This window comes from Myxocyprinus asiaticus, chromosome 26, assembly GCF_019703515.2.
Source record: "Myxocyprinus asiaticus isolate MX2 ecotype Aquarium Trade chromosome 26, UBuf_Myxa_2, whole genome shotgun sequence".
In the NCBI taxonomy this organism is placed as follows: domain Eukaryota; kingdom Metazoa; phylum Chordata; class Actinopteri; order Cypriniformes; family Catostomidae; genus Myxocyprinus; species Myxocyprinus asiaticus.
In genome coordinates, this window is record NC_059369.1 from 28196742 (window position 1) to 28216617 (window position 19876).

General features: G+C 35.7%; 1 protein-coding gene across 1 annotated transcript; it reads right to left on the reverse strand.

The window, feature by feature from the left end:
- Window positions 1-747: 747 nt before the first annotated feature.
- LOC127416812 (mucosa-associated lymphoid tissue lymphoma translocation protein 1-like) lies at window positions 748-19801 on the reverse strand. The gene is made up of 15 exons (XM_051656363.1): window positions 19628-19801; window positions 17482-17583; window positions 17172-17296; window positions 16932-17064; window positions 16501-16676; window positions 16196-16292; window positions 15226-15261; window positions 14243-14446; window positions 11878-12055; window positions 11524-11598; window positions 11308-11435; window positions 4915-5064; window positions 3026-3183; window positions 1884-2000; window positions 748-1629 (listed from the first exon to the last, which is right to left on the reverse strand). Exons 2-15 carry the CDS (start codon window positions 17489-17491, stop codon window positions 1294-1296), a joined length of 1923 nt encoding a protein of 640 aa, XP_051512323.1. The 5' UTR covers window positions 17492-17583; window positions 19628-19801; the 3' UTR covers window positions 748-1293.
- Between the last annotated feature and the right edge of the window lie 75 nt (window positions 19802-19876).

Here is a 19876-nt window from a genome sequence, read left to right on the forward strand (position 1 = left end):
GAGGGGCAATTAAAAATGAATTTTTGTGGTAATCAACATTATGCCACAAATGCTGTCGATTGATCTTAAATTATATTTAACCTGCACTGTCAAAATTAATAAGTGTATATAATTAATAAGCATATATAAAATCCTAGAAAGAGATTATTGTTAGAAATTAAATTAACATTAAATTATTATTATTAAAAAAATATATAGATTATTAGAAATAACCTGCAAATTAATCCTAGTTTTCTGAAAATTGGTAAAATCTCTGTCTTTCAGAGACATTATGGGCAGACAGTATTTAACATTTAATGTTACTACCATGTAATATAAATTGTTATTAGCATATTCTCTGTTTTCCTGTAGTTTATTAGACCTTTATTTAAAAACAAATATCGCTGAATTATCTACAAATGTGTGAATTTGTTAGCGCAACTGAAAATATAAAATAAAATGATTACCTAAACCTAAATGCCTAATCTATTCTTTCAACACATTTGTAGATCATAGAAATATTACTGTATTTTCATAAATCCTCTCTTTTCTCCAGTTCGTTCAAATGTGTGATAGTTTCTGTATTTACATTGGATGTACAAACAAAAGGAGGGTCAACTGGATTAATATTTGGTAATTTAGATATTAACTTTAATTCGTTTTTAATTAGCTTAACTTTAATTAGTTTAATAACTAATTACCTTTCAGTCCCAAGTCTATACTTGCATTAAGAAATACATTTTAAATAATAAAAATCATACAAGCAAGCTCCAGTATTACCACTTTATGGATTATATCAGAATATTACACTTGATTTGATTTACAAATAATTATTAATAGTATAAACATACATTAATATGCATGAGAACGTCTTCCTTTCCATGCTCTCACTCTCTCTGACACACACACACACACACACACACATGTTGGTGCAGCTATCATTATGAGGACTCTCCATAGACATAATGATTTTTATATTGTACAAACTATAGATTCTATCCCCTAACCCTCACAAAAAACTTTCTGCATTTTTACATTTTCAATAAAACATAATTTAGTATGTTTTTTAAGCAATATGAATTATGGGGACACTAGAAATGTCCTCATAAACCACATTTATAGCATAATACCCTTGTAATTACCAGTTTAAAAGTCCTCAAACCACTTAAACCTGCCCTCACACACACACACACACACACACTTATCACAATTGTTAATTAGTAAGCAAAAAGTAAACACTAAAACGTAAGAAAAACCCTTTGCTGCATCAAAACAATGCCGTAATCTATTGTGTGTTTGTAAAGGGAAGGCACATCACATAGTGAATCCACTAGAGTCATTTTCATCATTCTCCTCTGGTTCATTGCTGCTCACAGAGGTGGCTTTGACTGAGCTCTGTAACTTGTTCTCTGCCTTGCGCATATAGGGTCGACCAGGTTGAGGATGGTTCTGATGATGCGGCCATGTGATGTTGGCCAGGTGGTCCACAGTATGGACACGACTTTCTTGTCTTCTGTCCACTGCTTTCATCTGATTAAGCTTGCAGGAGGCGATAAGAGGCTTGCCTATGTCTAGCTCTCTGCTCTGAGTGAGACGTTCTTTAGTTTCTGTGTGGATGTAGTGCAGTTTGACCTTGATCACCAGTGATCCCTAGGAAGTTTTAGAGAAGTTTGGTTTAAATGCATTGTTGCATTTACTTTAACAGTATTTGTAAAAATCCTTTAACAATAATGTGCCGTAAATCAAATGAATATTTCATGTCCATTTATTTATTTAGCTAGTAGCCATGTAATAAGCATAATAATGGACAGCTGATCATTATTGACAGGGTACAGTGGTACATTCAAAATGTATTTCAAAAGTATTACACAAGTTAAATGAGGAAAAAACACCAGTAAATGTACCTGGAGCCTCTGAAGGCAACATAATCTGAGGGTGCTGTCAGGAGTTTCACCAGTGCTCACAAGCAGACAATCCATTTCTTCTGATCTGCCACAAGCAGAGAAAATGTCCTGCATCCCCTAAAAACAGAGGTATATCACCACTGAATTAACTTTCAACTGTACTCAAACCAACATATACTGTAAACGAAAAGTGAATAACAGCAAACTATTTAAATCAAACTAAGTACCTAAGGACTTATTAAGCAGTTTTTACCCCTAGAGGTCAGTAGACTCATAGTTTTATTTGACAAAGTCAATCTACTTTCTTTTTGCTGCACCTCTTGAACATTAGTAAACTTAGCACTTACAGTACAGTAATACAAATGTAAAAATCTTTCATGTTTAGTGTTGTGAGGTAAAAAATCAATGCAACACAAAACATAATATATCAAAGGAATAATCTGCTAATATTTAGCAGTACATTAAGATTTTTTTGCCCATGCAAAATTAATGTATTGAAGCTTTTCAATGAACTCAGCTTTGCTTATTTCTACTTATTCAGAAAATATACTCTGCATCTTACATGTTACAGTCAAAAGAAGTTTAACTTCCAGAAAGGATGAAAATCTTGCTTTCATTAAGTTACATTTATAAGTTTGGAAGGGCTTAAGGGGCAACCGACACCTACACAAATACAAAACACTGTAAAAAATACCCCTTCTCTTTTGGGCCCACACATCTCGACTCTCATATCCTTCTTTTGTGTGTGTGTGTGTGTGTGTTTGGGTGGTTTACAGGACATTTGTTTTTCAGGTTACAAACTGGTAATTACAAGGGTATTATTCAATAAATGTGATTTATGAGGACATTTCTTGTATCCCCATAATTCAGATTGCTTTAAAAAAAAAAAACATACTAAACAATGCTGTTGTTTTTTTGTTTTTTTTTTGTGTTTTTTTTTTTTTTTAATGTGAAAATGCAGAAAGTTTTTTGTGAGGGTTAGGTTTCGGGGTAGGGGATAGAATCTATAGTTTGTACAGTATAAAAATCATTATGTCTATGGAGAGTCCTCATAAGGATAGTTGCACCAACATGTGTGTGTGTGTGTGTGTGTGTGTGTGTGTGTGTTAACAAAAAAAAGGACCTAAAAATCCATGACTCACTGGTTCACTCTCAAGAATCAGCATGCAGTCCTGGGCCACAGTGCTTGTGTTCCTCAGTGTACCAAACACAATCAGGACATTGGAGAACAGAGCGGAGAAACTGAGCTCCACCTGAACACCACAGTCCTGAAAGTTTAGACACTTACGGCCAGGAAGAACTAGTAAAACAAAAGAAAAACATGTTTTGTTTACCAAGCAATGTTACAATGTTGTTTTATCTAGCAACAAAAAAAGGAAAGAAAACACAGAAACACATATAACATAGAAAAGAGTATTAGATTATGTTGTGCATCACTAATTTATACTGAAATTTAACTATTATACTGTATTTGCCAATTATACTGTATACTGGGCAAAAGCAAGGTACTGTAGTGCTGCTATATTATGCATACTAAAGAACTGACTATTATAACTTTAAAGAAAGCCACTATACAGTACATGAAAAGCTATTCTAATATTTAGACATATCAACTCTCCTGAGGTTGATTTGGCAATATGCTGGTACATGCATGTATATTTAAAAGGTATGCTTTACATTAACATCATATCTCTGCACTGTAGCAACAGGTGCCTCCTTCATATTTTTCCTTTATTTACTTGCTCAAATCAACAAACAGGGACTGATCTCAAATTTCAATGACAGTGGCTCTAGTATTTAATTGACAAATGGAAACAGAAAAGTGGAAAAATGGAAGTGGTTTGAGTCAGCTCACTGGTGGTTATTTTCTACCTTTTGGGAGGACATCCATTTCCTTTTAATACAAACACATGGTTTATGAATGATCCTACACCATGAGTCATGCTTCACCATCTAGCCCACAAAGGGAACTAAAATGGAAGTCACGCAACTGTGAGATGGGTAATGTTGATAGAGCACTTTTGAGTGGAAGCATTGACTAAACGAGCTTTAACGGATTGATCTTTGCCTTTTTTTGGGAAAATTTCCACTGCATTTAACATCAGCTTCATCATCACTGGCATTAAATATGGCATTTTTAAGTGGTCATATCTTGTATCAAAAACTTTCCTTGTTTTCAGTCCAAAAATCAAGTTCAATGTACTATGTAAACTGTAATTATACTGTCACTTTTAAATAATCAAAAAAGTTATTTATTTCACATGTGAAGAGGTTAGCCAATCACATTGGAGATCTTAAATATACAGTACTGTGCAAAAGTCTTAGGCACATAAGATATTTCACAAAAATATTTGTCTTAAGATGGTTTTTATATCTTCAGCTTTATTGAGTCAAAATGAAATATACATTTTAGACTCCCAAACATTACTTTTGCAAATAGAAAAGATTAGAATAGAAGAACAGGGAGCCCTGCAACAGATGTCATGGTCCCCACAAAGCCCCCCACTGAACATCGAGTCAGTCTGAGATTATATAAAGAGAAAGAAGCAATTGAGACAGCCTAAATAAATAGAAGAACTGTGGTGAATTCTCCAAGAAGCTTGGAACATCCTATCTGCCAACAACCAAGAAAAACTGTGTCCAGGTGTACCGAGGGGAATTGGGGCTGTTTTAAATGCAAAGGTGGTCACACCGAATATTGATTTAGCTTTTTTATGTTTCCTGGGCTTTGTATGACATTAAGTGATAAATGAAAACTATTTACGTCAATATTTTTGAAGACCTCCTCACTATGCAACATTTTTCACAAGTGCCTAAAACATTTGCACAGTACTGTACAGCAGCAAAAACAACCTGTTTAATTTTCAGGTTCAGAGAGAGGGTGGAAAATGGTTGTGTAAAATTAGATTATGATTATTTTTTATGCAAGAAATCTTGATTAACATTATAGTTTTTTTTTTTTTTTTACGTAAAACAAGACACATTCAAGACAGGGACCACTGATGACATCATATGGGGGAAACAAATTCACCATTAGCCTGTTTCCAGCAAGCATCTCGTCGACGGAACTCCATGGTGTGTCCAGATATTCGCACAGGATCGGTCAAGGCCCGTGGCTCCGTTAGAGTGTGCCTGATTTCTACTACCTGTCTGCCACGCACCAGTGGGTCCTTTCCCAGATCTGTGTCAAAGGGAACAGATTCATTACAAAACACAATCCACTGGATACATTTTTCTATTACAAAGTAAAGATATTATCTGCTCTGATGCAGCCATGTTGCCATAGCTAGTTGTGACCGCTGTCCATCATAATTATCAGTCTCTCCACAATGAAAGCAAAACAGGGACAAGGACAAACATGACTCAGCAAGTTGATCATACCAATGGGAACTTAAAAAGTGTTTTTGTACCTGATAGAAACTAGTTACACTGAAAAATACAATTTTTCAATAACCTAAAAATGTGCTTCATGTGGTAACATCTAAATTAAATGTGTTCCTTCAAGTAAAATATTATCTAATGTGACTCAAATTGATTACTTTAAGTTGCACAAGCCAAAATAAATATAATGGTCAGATCAGGTAGAAATGGCTACATTAGGTAACAACTGGCCATTCACATATTTACAGTGTGAAAAGTTCCAGCCTTAATCGCAGAGGAAACTAAAAGAGGAATCTTTAAATTACTTATCAGTAAATTGTTTTCAAACAAGAATACTATACATTTTCTTAATCAGTATTTTTGTCTGGTTTTCCAGAAAAATTATTTAAATGTCCTTAAAACAAACAAGACCAATTTAACTGAGAAGCAAAATTGTGTACGATAATAAAACTTGTTTTCAGAGAACATATTATGAATGAAATTTATTTTTCTTAACCCTACTGGCAATTTGTGTTTTTAGTTTTAAGCATAAACCTCCCAAAATTGTTTGATTTATTAAAAAAAAAAAAAAAAAAAAAAAAAAGTAATTTGCCAATAGGAATATACAGTGTGTGTATGTGTGTGTATATATATATATATATATATATATATATATATATATATATATATATATATATATATATATACATATTAGTTGAAGTCAGAAGTTTACATACACCTTAGCCAAATACATTTAAACTGCACTATAAGTTTTTCACAATTCCTGACATTTAATCGTAGAAAACATTCCCTTTCTTAAGTCAGTTAAGATAACTATTTTAAGAATGTGAAATATCAGAATAATAGTAGAGAGAATTTTTTATTTCAGTTTTTATATCTTCCAATTTTGGCCCATTCCTCTAAACAGAACTGGTGTAACTGAGTCAGGTTTGTAGGCCTCCTTGCTCACATGCTTTTTCTGTTCAGCCCACAAATTTTCTATCAGATTGAGGTCAGGACTTTTTGATGGCAACTCCAATACCTTGACTTTGTTGTCCTTAATCCACTTTGTCACAACTTTGGAGGTATGCTTGGGGCCATTGTCCATTTGGAAGACCCATTTGCAACCGAGCATTAACTTCCTGGCTGATGTCTTGAGATGTTGCTTCAATATAGCCACATCATTTTCCTTCCTCATGATACCATCTATTTTGTGAAGTGCACCAGTCCCTCCTGCAGCAAAGCACCCCCACAACATGATGCTGCCACCCCCATGCTTCACGGTTGGGATGATGATCTGTGGCTTGCAAGCCTCACCCTTTTTCCTCCAAACATAATGATGGACATTATGGCCAAACAGTTACATTTTTGTTTCATTAGACCAGAGGACATTTCTCCAAAAAGTAAGATCTTTATCCCCATGTGCACTTGCAAACAGTAGTCTGGCTTTTTTATGGCGGTTTTGGAGCAGTGGCTTCTTCCTTGCTGAGCAGCCTTTCAGATTATGTCGATATAGGACTCGTTTTACTGTTGATATAGATACTTGTCTACCTGTTTCCTCCAGCATCTTCACAAGGTCCTTTGCTGTTGTTCTGGGATTGATTTGCACTTTTCACACCAAACTACATTCCGGTATGATGGCTGCATGGTCCCATGGTGTTTATACTTGCATACTATCCTTAGCATAGATGAACATGGTACCTTCAGGTATTTGGAAATTGCTCTCAAGGATGAACCAGACATGTGGAGGTCCACAATTTTTTTTCTAAGGTATTGGCTGATTTCTTTTGATTTTTCCGTGATGTCAAGCAAAGAGGCACTGAGTTTGAAGGTAGCCTTAATGCATCCACAGGTATACCTCCAGTTCAGTACACCTCCTATCAGATGCTAACTGGCTAATTGTCTAAAGGCTTGACATCATTGTCTGTAATTTTCCAAGCTACTTAAAGGCACAGTTAACTTAGTGTATGTAAACTTCTGACCCACTGGAATTGTGATATACAATTAAAAGTGAAACAATCTGTCTGTAAACGATTGTTGGAAAAATTACTTGTGTCATGCACAAAGTAGATGTCCTAAACAACTTGCCAAAACTATAGTTTGCTAATATTAAATCTGTGGAGTGGTTAAAAAAACGGGTTTTAATGACTTCAACCGTATGTAAACTTCTGACTTCAACTGTGTATATGTGTGTATTTACATACAGCTCTGGAAAAAAATTAAAAGACCACTGCAAAATGATCAGTTTTTCTGGATTTACCAAATGAATATTTTTATTTTATTTTATAAAGTACTGACAACATTTCTCCCAAATTCCAAATAAAAATATTGTCATTTAGAGCATTTATTTGCAGAAAATGACAACTGGACAAAATAACAAAACAATTCACTGTTTTCAGACCTCGAATAATACAAAGAAAATAAGTTCATATTCATTTTTAAACAACACAATACTAATGTTTTAACTTAGGAAGAGTTCAGAAATCAATATTTGCTGGAATAACCCTGATTTTCACAGCTTCCATGCATCTTGGCATGCTTTCTATTTTCTCATTGCTGTTGGGTGAATTTATGCCAATCCTGGTGCAGAAATTCAAGCAGCTCGGCTTTGTTTGATGGCTTGTGGCCATCCATCTTCCTCTTGATCACATTCCAGAGGTTTTCAATGGGGTTCAGGTCTGGAGATTGGGCTGGCCATGACAGGGTCTTGATCTGGTGCTCCCCAATCCACACCTTGATTGACCTGGCTGTGTGGCATGGAGCATTGTCCCTCTGGAAAAACCAATCCTCAGAGTTGGAGAACATTGTCAGAGCAGAAGGAAGCATGTTTTCTTCCAGGATAACCTTGTACGTGGCTTGATTCTTGTGTCCTTCACAAAGATGAATCTGCCTGATTCCAGCCTTGCTGAAGCACCCCCAATTCAGCACCGATCCTCCACCAAATTTCACAGTGGGTGTGAGACACTGTGGCTTGAAGGCCTCTCCAGGTCTCCGTCTAACCATTAGATGACCTGGTGGAGGACCGGTGATGATCTTTGGTGATGATATTCGAGGTCTGAATACATTGCATCTTTTTTGTTATTTTGACCAGTTGTCATTTTCTACAAATAAATGCTCTAAATGACAATATTTTTATTTGGAATTTGGGAGAAATGTTGTCAGTACTTTATAGAATAAAACAAAAATGTTCACTTTACTCAAACACATACCAATAAATAGTAAATACAGAGAAACTGACCATTTTGCAGTGGTCTCTTAATTTTTTCCAGAGATGTGTGTGTGTGTGTGTGTGTGTGTGTGTGTATACACACACACACACACACACACACACACACTACCGGTCAAAAGTTTTGAAATACTTTATTCTTTATTTACATTCTTTATTATAATTTTTTTTTTCCTTCACATTTTAGAATAATAGTTAAGTCATCAAAACTATGGAATAACATAAATGGAACTATGGGAATTATGTTGTGACTAAACAAAATCCAAAATAAGTCAAAACTGTGGGGGTTTTTTACACGAAAATGTACTCTTGACATTTTCTCAACCAACTTCTTGAGGTATCATTCTGGGATGATTTTTAAACAGTATTGAAGGAGTTCCCATCTATGTTGGGCACTTATTGGCTGCTTTTCTTTATTATTTGGTCCAAGTCATCAATTTCAAAAACCTTTTTTTTTTTAATTAAATTTTAGTTTTATAATGAAATAAAATAATATGGTAGCACAATTATATTTTTGTCTACAAAACTAATTTCAAACATTTAAGCATACGCCTTCAGATCAAAAGATTTTTAAGATCATGAGAAACATTTCAGTCAAGTGTTTCAAAACCTTTTACCGGTAGTGTATATAATAAAATAAAATGCATATCTGTGATATATTCTATCTCTATAAAGTCTCTACTAAGAATATATCAGGTTCAGAAATTAATGGGGGCTTTGTTGGCAAAAATGCCCCCAAAATTCAAAATGTAGGGGTAAAATATGCCCTTCTTATATTGTTCTTAATCTGATCTTGTTCTTACTATTCTATTATAGTCCTAGCAAAACATATTGTGACATAAAATGAGTAAAACAAATGCCCCTGATAATTAAATCCAGGGGCAAATTAATTATTATTTTATATTTTAATTTATAAAACTGATATATACTGTATAATCTATCTTGTTTTAGGAATAAGTAGATATTTTCACTGGGAAAGAAAACAAAAGTACTGATTAAGAAGAAGAAAAAAAGTGCAGTTAAGAAAGGGCCTTTGGTTCATAGGTTCTGTTTTTGAGTGCAATGACTTCAGTTACACTTCACCATAATGCAGCAGTGAATGTTTTTTTTTTTTTTTTTTTTTAGGCAGGAAGGAGTACAGTCATTTTTGGCTTCCACAAACACAGACATAATGGCACTGGGACAGGTTGCAGACTGAGAAACAAGTGTACAAGATAGGAGGAGGGGGACAGTAGGAGGGCAAGTGGGGCAGCCGTTCCTAGGTTAAACACTTTCAAATTTCCCCACCTGAGACCAGCCAAAGAATGAGGGCACATGCTTTGGCAGTTACAATTTAAAATACCAAGTGCTGTTATCAAAGAGACTAATCATACAACCTCTCTGTGGAGAAACGGATGTTTATCTCAGCCATTAAAACATAAATCCACAGTCACATCATGCCATGGAGGGTAAGGATCAAAGGAGGAAACCAGTGTCTGACATATAGTAGATGACAACCAGTTGTTCCTACACTAAGTATAAAGCACTGAAAGACGCTGTGACCTTGTTAACTACATCTCACTACATGCTCCGAAATATGATGCAATATGCCAATATCTTGTCATTACACTGCTTGCAAGCAAGAACTGTATTGATATTCCTTAAACATTCAAGTTAGGGGTTAAGACTATGAAGTGATTTAACTTCAGCAATTAATTCAGAACAAACCATACATTAAGCTTAGTTTTGTAAATAATTGTAAACTTATGTTTACTATATATTTTTGTTTTTTGTTCATTTTATACTTCTTAAGAAATGTAAGATTAATGTTTGAAAATCCCCCTTTTACGTACAATGACAGAATGTTCAGCATCCAAAATGGGTTATTTAAAGTAAAATCAACCAAATTTATGAAACTTTCCTGTCTGAAATTTTTAATTGTGTTAAAGCTTTTTCTGAAGAAATTTAAACATAAATTACGATGAAAGCCATAATATTAAATGCCATGGATCAATATATTTAATGAGTAATTTTGTAGAGGGTGGTCAAAATGATAATTTTCACCTATAATTTGGAGCAAAACTACAGGTAAAAAAAAGCTTAATTGTTTTCTTATTTACCCAGAGATTGATAGGTCTATTACTAAAATCAGTTGACATCAGCACCCCTTGTTGCAATACATGCCAAAGGTGTGAGTCCAACACGCTTTTTATGTTGTTTTTCCAAAGCTGAAATGCCTATAACTCCAGAAGTATTAAAAATATCTTAATAACCTTTTAGATTCTGGTTCAGAACAAACTTTCCTTATGGTTCACTGATATATAAGGCCCTATATGGTTTAATCAGTGTGGCTCGAAGTATAAATATGTTGAAAAAATTGTTGAAATTCGAATCTGGGTCACATGGTACAGTGCTAGTTTTTCTTCAGTAAACTAGTCTGCAATACAAAATCTGTTACTAGAAACTAGAAATGTACCTTTATTTATTATTTATTCATAAGTGAAAATATTCATTTTCACTCCCCTCTCCTAAATAATGGATTACTCCACAAAACGCTGATCCATGACATTTAATATTTTGGCTTTGTTCATCATTTATGAATTTCTTTCAACAGAAATGTCTTTTTTTTTTTACCAAAAAAAAAAATTTGAGCCGGGGACCTTTGGTTGAGTTGGCACTGAATGACTCAAACGCATCCATCAGCGATGATATTATCATAATATTCGCATAGTGAATTGTGATTGGTCTTCCTTCATACACAAATTTACAAGACTTTACAGGGATGCGCATATAGTGGAGCTGACTTTTAAAAAAGAAGCAGTGATTTGGCACTGTCAATGAACTGCTTGCAGAACCCACCTTCAGAGACCTGCTCTAAGACATGGGTCACCCTCTCCAACCGTAAGATATGTTTGTTCAGATACTTGGTGAAGATCCCTGTGCTCTTGCCTCCATCCTGGACTTCAAAAGCCTCTGAATCTTCAGTCCTGTGGGGGAAGCAACATGAGCACTTTTTTGTAAAAAAACAAAAAACAAAACAAAAAAACGCTGTTACATAGTTATGATAGTACTTACGTGGCGTATCCATACACTGTGTTGCCCAGAGGAGCCAAAGGCTTTATTTCAGAGGAAGGACCTTTCTGTTTGTACCTGGAAGATACAAAATGATTCTGTTTAGTACCTCTGTCACTTTCTTATAGTGGTGTATCCCTCTAGTGGTGTAAGTCAACTCTAAACTGCCTTAAACTATGTGAATTGTGGTCATACTCTTTATGGAAAATCCAATATATGAATTAGCAAGACGATTGAGAAGAATTTGTGATTATTACATTGTAATAAATTCCCAAAGTCTGGGATTCTTAAAAGACTTTGTCACTTTCTAACAAACATACAGACGCACAAGTCATCATTATGTTCTTTCAGTTGTACCATTTCCTGCAGGTGTCCAGAAGAATGACGTTGAGCTGGGCTTTTCTCTCCTGCATACTGTGCATCACTCTCTGTACGCACACACAGTTTTCTGTTCGGTAGGGTCTTGGAGCATCAATGGCCACCAGATAATTCCTACCAGAGTGCTCGTACCCATGGCCAGCATAGTAAAAAACAGCTGGAAATGATATGAGGACAGAGAAAGTGTATATTGTTTTGATTACGATATCGTGAAATAGCACATTTTTCCTGAAGTCCTTGAATCTCTAACATTATGAGAGAGAGCTGGTTTCTTCTTAGAGTTCCTTAAAGGAATATTCCGGGTTTAATACAAGTTAAGCTCCATCGACAGCATTTGTGGTGTAATGTTGATTACCACAAAGAAAATGTTTGACTTGCCCCTCCTTTTCTTCAAAAAAAGCAAAAATTGAGGTTACAGTAAGGCACTTACAAAGGAAGTGAATGGGACCAATTTTTGAACGTTAATATACTCACTTTTTCAAAAGTATAGTATTTAACAAATATGCATGTAAACATGATTTTAGTGTGTTAAAATTGCTTTCTAACATTTTCTGTGTAAAGTTATAGCCAATTGTACAACTTCATTGCCATGACGATGATGTAATGTCAACAAACCCTAAAACTCTAAAATGACAGTAAAAATGACAATTTAAACAACTTTAGAGCTCAAACAATACATGAGTTTTAACAGAAGAATTATTGTAAGTGCTTTTATAAAATTATAATTAGCTTCTTATTTCTGCCTTTAAACCCTCCAAAAATTTGCCCCATTCGCTTCCATTGTAAGTGCCTCACTGCATCCCAGATTTTTCTTTTTTTAAGAAAAGGAGGGACAAGTCAAAATTATTTTTTGTGATAATCAACATTTTGCCACAAATGCTGTTGACTGAGCTTAACTTGTATTGAACCCAGAATATTCCTTTAATTTACAGCATTGTACTGTATTTAACATACTGAACATACTTAGACAAAATAACAACTACTTTGTAACTAGTTTTGATTGTTACAAGAGTTTAAACAGAGTTAAAAAGTCAACAGATTGTGAGATTTCAGATGCACTAGGGCTGAACGGTTTGATCTTTTAGTTGATAAAAGGAGGCAGGACATTTGCATAAACACAACAAGACAACACAACTTGTGATTAGTCATCATTGGTGCTAAAGCAGCCATCAGCTTTTTAAATCACTGGCAAAAAACAAACAAAAAATCTTGGTATCTGAGATCAAAGACAAAGTCACAACACTGTGAAGTGTAACCTACATTGACAGCAACACAGAGGCATGTTTCATTGTATAAATTGCATCATGCAGAGCTGAGTAATGACTGAACAATTTCCATTTTCCACTTTCTATTTTACAGTACACACTGTATGCCACAATTATCTTCATCATGCGGCTGTTTAAGATATAATTCCACTTCACAAATACTGTTATAATAAAGTCCAGCTTGAGCTAGCTGAGCAGCCTGTTGGCTAAAAACCTTTCACAGTTTCTACAGATAAAAGTAGCAAAGCATGCTGCTGCCCACACATATCTTATCAGCCAATAAGCAGGCATTTCAGATGACAGTCTGAAAATAGTTCTTTGACTGAAAGCACAGTGGTTTTTTTGACCCATGATACACACTGTATCACCAGAAAAAGGCCTTTTTTTCACTCAGGCGGAACTTCCTCTGACTCGTCACTAAGACTCTCAGATATAGTGAGAGACGCTTATTGAGCAATATTGTATTCCCTTATGATTTGCAAAAGGTCAGAGTAGGTCTTCACAATCACGACACATTCCATCAGAAACCGCATGGTTTAGCACTGTTAGCACTGTTAGCACTGTTAGCAGCAAGTTCAAAAGAGAGAAATCCGGAATATTAAAAGTGAAGTGTGTAATTTCAACATCACCAAATGTAATTTGAAAAATGTTATAATTTTTTTCAAACCGATTCCAGAAAACTCCCCCCATCCTGAATTGGTTGTACAAACAGACAGTCCCACTCCATACTGTGTCGGACTGAATTGATCAAATTAACAGAGGAATGTTTTGATATTGCCACAGAGACACATTCTAAATGGCTTACTTATAGTTGCCTGATAGGGAATGACTATCAGAAAGAATTTTAACATTTCATAAAAAAAAGCTTTTAAAACAGATTTAAATCTGTGTCATTGCAGACCCAATTAATGTGTAGCCAGGAACCTGAAAACTTTACCACAAACAAACCTTTGAAACCATTTCCCTGAGCATAAAACCTACTTCCTGTCAGATAAACAATTTTTCTGTTAAAGCAGTCATGTGAAACAGACCAGGCCTATAATCAAGGTTCCTCCAGCAACCCACAACAAGTGACTCACCATACACTCCACGGTCCAAGAGCTGCAAGAACTTGACAATGGCAGCCTGCATTTCCTGAAGGGTGAGATCTAGCAGAGAGACCACTCTGAAGCCCAGCTGCTGCAGAAGATTGCCTAGCTCATGGACGTCCATAATGGGGGCCATCAGACCAGGGTGGTGGTTGTAGTTCAGATTCCCAATCAGTAGTGCCACTTTGTCAGTTGCTAATTGGAAAATTAGAAAGATGTTGTGTGATAACATGGACAGGGTTCCCACACTTTTAGACCAAAGAATTGCCATGACTTTTCCATGACTTTCAAAATCATTCGTGATGAAAGGATACAGATTTTTACATGGGCCAGATTTCCATTTGTATGTAAAACTTTACAGTGTACAAGTGTCTTCAATAAGGCAAAAATCTGAGATTTGAATGCAACTTAATGGAAGACTTGGATTTCACTTTTGGAAATTTAATGCAGTCACATATTTCAAAGAGTTTTCCATGACTTTGCAAGGTTTAATATCTTCCATGCTTTTCCAAAGCCTGGAAATCATGTGTGACGAGGAGGAGGGTGGGGCCAGGCCGTGAGGACACACGGCCGGCCCTGAATCGGGCTAATCAGCCGGGAGGGGGATAAAGACGAGCCGGAGGCACCAGTTTGAGAGAGAGAGATGCACGCGGCTGCGTTGTGTGTGTCTGTGTGTCTTTGTTTAATGTTGTTTTAAGTTCATGTATGTCATTAAACTTTACATTGACTGTTCAGCTGGTTCCCCCTCCTCCTTGCCCATCCCTTACCCTGTTACATCATGATTTTAAAATTGTAAGATTTGATATTTTCAGGTTTTCCATAACTGTAGTAACTCTGTATGAATGATAGGGTCTAGCTGTTGGGAAACATTAGGAGATATTTGAAGGTGGGAGTATGAGGAAACCCAGGTGAGTACCAAGTCTATTTTTAACCGGAGCAGTGATAAAGAAAAAAAAAATTCCACTGTGACCTACCCATAAGCGTGGGTGTTGGTGGTTGATCTGGAGGTGCTTTGGGGAGAAAACAAAGAGGAAAAAGTTTAAGTGAAAGTTGAAAGATGATTGTTAGTAAGAAATGTAAATAAACAAAGAACAAACTAGCCACTGGATGTTTCAAAGAAACCTATAGCTGAAGTTCGTCCATAAGCAACTGGTTTCACAATGGGAAAAAAACTAAGAGCGTTCGCATTATTTGTGTTCCGTTATGTGACAAGAAAAAAGGGAAGCTCTCACAAGACTGGTTTCTACATTAGTTTTACTCTCATGTATCTAGTGACCTGTTAAGACTCAAAATACAATTCAGTTCCTGATTATTCTTAACTCCTACAATTTGGGGAAAGTACCAACAATCTGAAACTAAAGTGATAAAACAATCCATGGTTTAAAGCTAAAGATTGAAAGGTTTTCTTTAAAGTTTTCTGTCTTGCTTTTTACTTCAAAGCAAGACATTCTGAGAAGATCAGACAGTGTAAAAAAAAGAAAAAAGTATTTTTCTCTTGGGAAGCTTGCTATAAGCCTTGCTTATCTTAGCTGGTCTGTTTTGATGGTTTTAAAGTGAGCAGGTGTCAGGCTGGGGGACCAGCTGGCTGACTAAACCAGCTGAACATCTTAGGGACTGTTCTCACGCTTTGTTTTTTTTTTTTTGTGTGTGTGTGTGTGTGTTTATTTTTTTAAGTAGCATGCGAAAGATTGACATCTTTGACCATTGTGCTGTGTCTCTTGCAGGAGCGTTGCGTATTTTAGGTGTTGTGTCAGGTTAAAAAGAGCATAAACTTTTAAAAGCATGCCTTGAAACACCTGTGTTCTGTTTTATTTTCTGAGCTGTATCAAGCATTTTGTCTGAATGGCCCCTTAGGCAGGTTTAAGCTGTTTCTTTCAGCAGGAATAAGCTATAGAAACGAATCAGGTGAAAAGCTTTAAATAAAAAGTCATTGCCGACTCTTACCAATCTCAATTTCAGCTGCTTCAGACCATCTCTCCTCCAAAGCATTTGACACAGCACAGAGGTATGAACCAGTGCTGTCTGCACTGGCATTTTCTACCTAAAAAAAAAGGAAGACCAAATTCACAAGATAATTATTTTAGGCACCAATTCATCCACTGAGTCAGTCAATACATTACATCAAAGCATTCACATTTGAAGCAATGACCTGTGTAACCCTAACCCAACTTGCACATAAAAACGAATCTACAAAATAACAAAGAAGCAACAGAGAGAGTGCTATATGTTTTTGTGTGGTGTGGTCTTACCCTGAGTGTTTCTGAAGTCTGTTTAGGTAGGAGGTGACCATTCCTGTACCACTGGTAGGAAGGCGTAGGCTTGCCTAAAGCTGTGCATCGAAGAGTAAAAGTCTCCCCTAGTTTTACTGTTTGACAAACTGGGTGAATGGCTATATGGAGTTCTCCTCTCCAAGTGCGAGAAACATCTAAACACAACATTCCACATCAAACATTACAAAATAAAACTAAGGTTGACAACCAGAAAGTGTTCAAAAAGTGTTTGTCTTAATTTCTGTCTTAACTATACCAGGATGAACAATAACAATGTGGGTTAATTGACTCTTAGGCCAAATGATTAACGCAGACTGTAATAAAATAGCTACAAGGCCATTTTAGTTGTAAGTTAGAGATCCATGCCTGATAGTGCTATATTGAATAACAGACAACATAAAGAAACATACCTGGTGCGTCTAGGATTCTCACTTTAACCCATTCTGTGAACTGATAGTTACAGTACAGGTCGCTCACTCTACAAATGTATTTTCCCGTTCTCTGGAGAGTTATGGTAAGCTCAGGCTCTGTCCCGCTTTCCACCTGAAGAGTTTAAGCATAACATATTTTGATCTGAATTAGGTTAATTTTCTTGTAAATATATTTTTCACAATATTAATAACAGTTTCTTAAAATCAAGGCATACACACCTCTTTCTGTTGTTTATCAAACCACTGATACCTCAAAGGACCAGTGCCTATTGCTTTAACGCTTAAAGTCACCTCATGGTTTGGTGGTACACACACAGATATTGGCTGCTTCAGAATAACAACTTCTGCCGAAAAGAACAACATATCATAACTTTATTTACCATACATATTAATAACTTGAAACTGTTGTAATTCAGGAATACACAGCAGAAATTTTTAAAAGGGGAAAAGAAAAAAAACGAAAAAAAAAACACACATGGTGTGTTCTAAGTTACACATAAGGAAAAGCATCAAACAGTAGGATACATACCAGTTCTCATGGCTGTCTCCACAACTCTTTAGTCTGGAAGGACCTAGACCACAACAGTGCTGCTCTTGTAAGGCAGTCAGTCATTTCAAAATCTTACCACCTCTGTAAAAAAAAAAAAAAAAAAAAGCACAAGTATGAACAGTGGTCATGACAACAAGACTGAAACTCAAAATCCAAACAACGATATGCGGATAAATCCATCCCTCTCAAGTTAAGCCACACCTTCAAATCACTGTTTGCATAAGTTAACAAAGAATGTGTCAATATGTTCATTATTGTAAGAGAGACAAATCTACTGTATCATGATTTGAACCATGTCTGCAGAGTAAAAGCAATGATAGTTAATTTCCAATATGTGTTATTTGTTCTAGATTCCTTTAAAAAGATACTATCAAAAATATCAGAAAAAAATGAGAAGTGCATCTGGTAATTAGGGGTCAAGCCCTGAAAGGGCGAAGACCCCTAATTACACAAAACAATGTATAGTGTGCAATGTTGCACTTAACACCCTCTGCACAACCTTGAGTAAACGCTCTTTATCAATGTACTAATAGCCAAAAGAACAAGCACTTCTGTTCTGCCGATGATAGAGAGTTTAATGTGCAACTAGTACATGCAAATAGAACAGTAGTGTATCTTGAGAAACATGGCCATAGATGTTTGTTTTTTTATCTTTAACTCCTACAGCATTCATCAGAATTCTAACTTATAATGTGTCACGATGCTTCTTTCGCTGCTCATGCTGCCGATAATTGGCTTGACCCCAGTATTGCTGCTTGCAGCTATATTTATATGTTTGTTATACTTAAGTTATGACATTATGCTTCACTGCAGTCATGTGAAAGTGTCTACCTAACCCTAACACTTATGTAACTTTACCCCCCTTAAATGCATATGTGGGTCAAAAAGACCCAAGTGAAATCTAGATGCTTATTTTTATTTTTTTTTATAAAACTACTTAATTATTTCAAGGAAAATGAACTCTAATTACAGTTTTATTGGTATTTTAAACATTTAAATAGCTGGCATATATTTTATGAGTTTCAGACACATTGAAAATGGAGTAGGACTTTTGGGTGACAGTGTAAAAATAACAGAATAATATTACAGAAAAATGGGCAATTTCCATGTTTGGTGGTAAAATATGTCTCAACAATTCTACTCACACAAACACAAACATGTAAGTACAATGGACTAGGATAAAATATTTTTAACAATTTTGTAACATGACAACCTTATGTATTCTATAATGCCATATGACACTATATTATACAGCATATTACTCTATGCAGCTATATTTGTTGTTCAGAGTGGTGAGGCGTACTGAAAAAAGAAAAGTTGCAGGTTCAAATACATCAAGAAGTGGTCCAGGACCTATGACCATTGTGCCCTTGCCGTGAACTAGGCATCTAACATCAGGTTGCTCCATGAGGACTGCTCCTGTGATGGGTGTAATGTCACGCACTTTGGATATAAGCATCGGCTGAATGACAACTGTTTGTACTTGTTACATAGCTTACCACCTATTGCATATTATATATTTAATAATATAGCAAATGGAAACTGAAAACAATCAATGTATTACTAAAATAATACCAGTGTTAAATGCACTGAGTACCATAGGAAATACATATGGGATATTTAGGACCCACATATGCAAGTGATGCAGATTCTCTTAGAATTGTAAAAATATTCAACTAAATTTAACACAGGACAGAAGACACCTTAACTGAGGAATGCCTGGAGTGGCAGATCAAAAGACCACTTCATGTACAAATGATGTCTTTTTTAATTTAGTGTTTTAGGGTATTCTGTGGAAAGTGAAATGAGGAGATCTATGCTTCAAATTTTCCATCCATTTATTTTTAAAAGACTCATACTTAAAACTTCAATGCAATTTAACAAAACCATATTAATGCTAATTTAGGGATTATATACGCTTAAATAGGAATTGTATTGATTCTGATCATTTTTTAAGCTATTTCAAGACGCACACTACAGTAAAATAATGTTCTAACAGAATCCACCTCGAAACTTACGCGACGCAATAAGTACGTTCTCATATAATACGAAGCTGTCAACACGGAGCGGAGCGTCTGATTTGACGCGTCGCTCGCTTGCAGTGTCGTTGGGGTGTTACACTCACCTGTCGTAGTGCTCATTGATGTTTGAAGTACACCACCTGACTACGATCAATCTCACATTGCCCTCTTAAACCTCCGCGTACAAACAAGCGCAGAACGTCAGCTGTATATTGATGAGGAAATTCAATACTCGACTTGCTACGACAACGATTCAAGTTTCACTGGCAAAAATTAAATGGTTTCCCGTAAGAATGACGGACTGGCCCTCCCACTACCGCTGTGTGCAGTGTATTTGCGCCCTATATATCTGC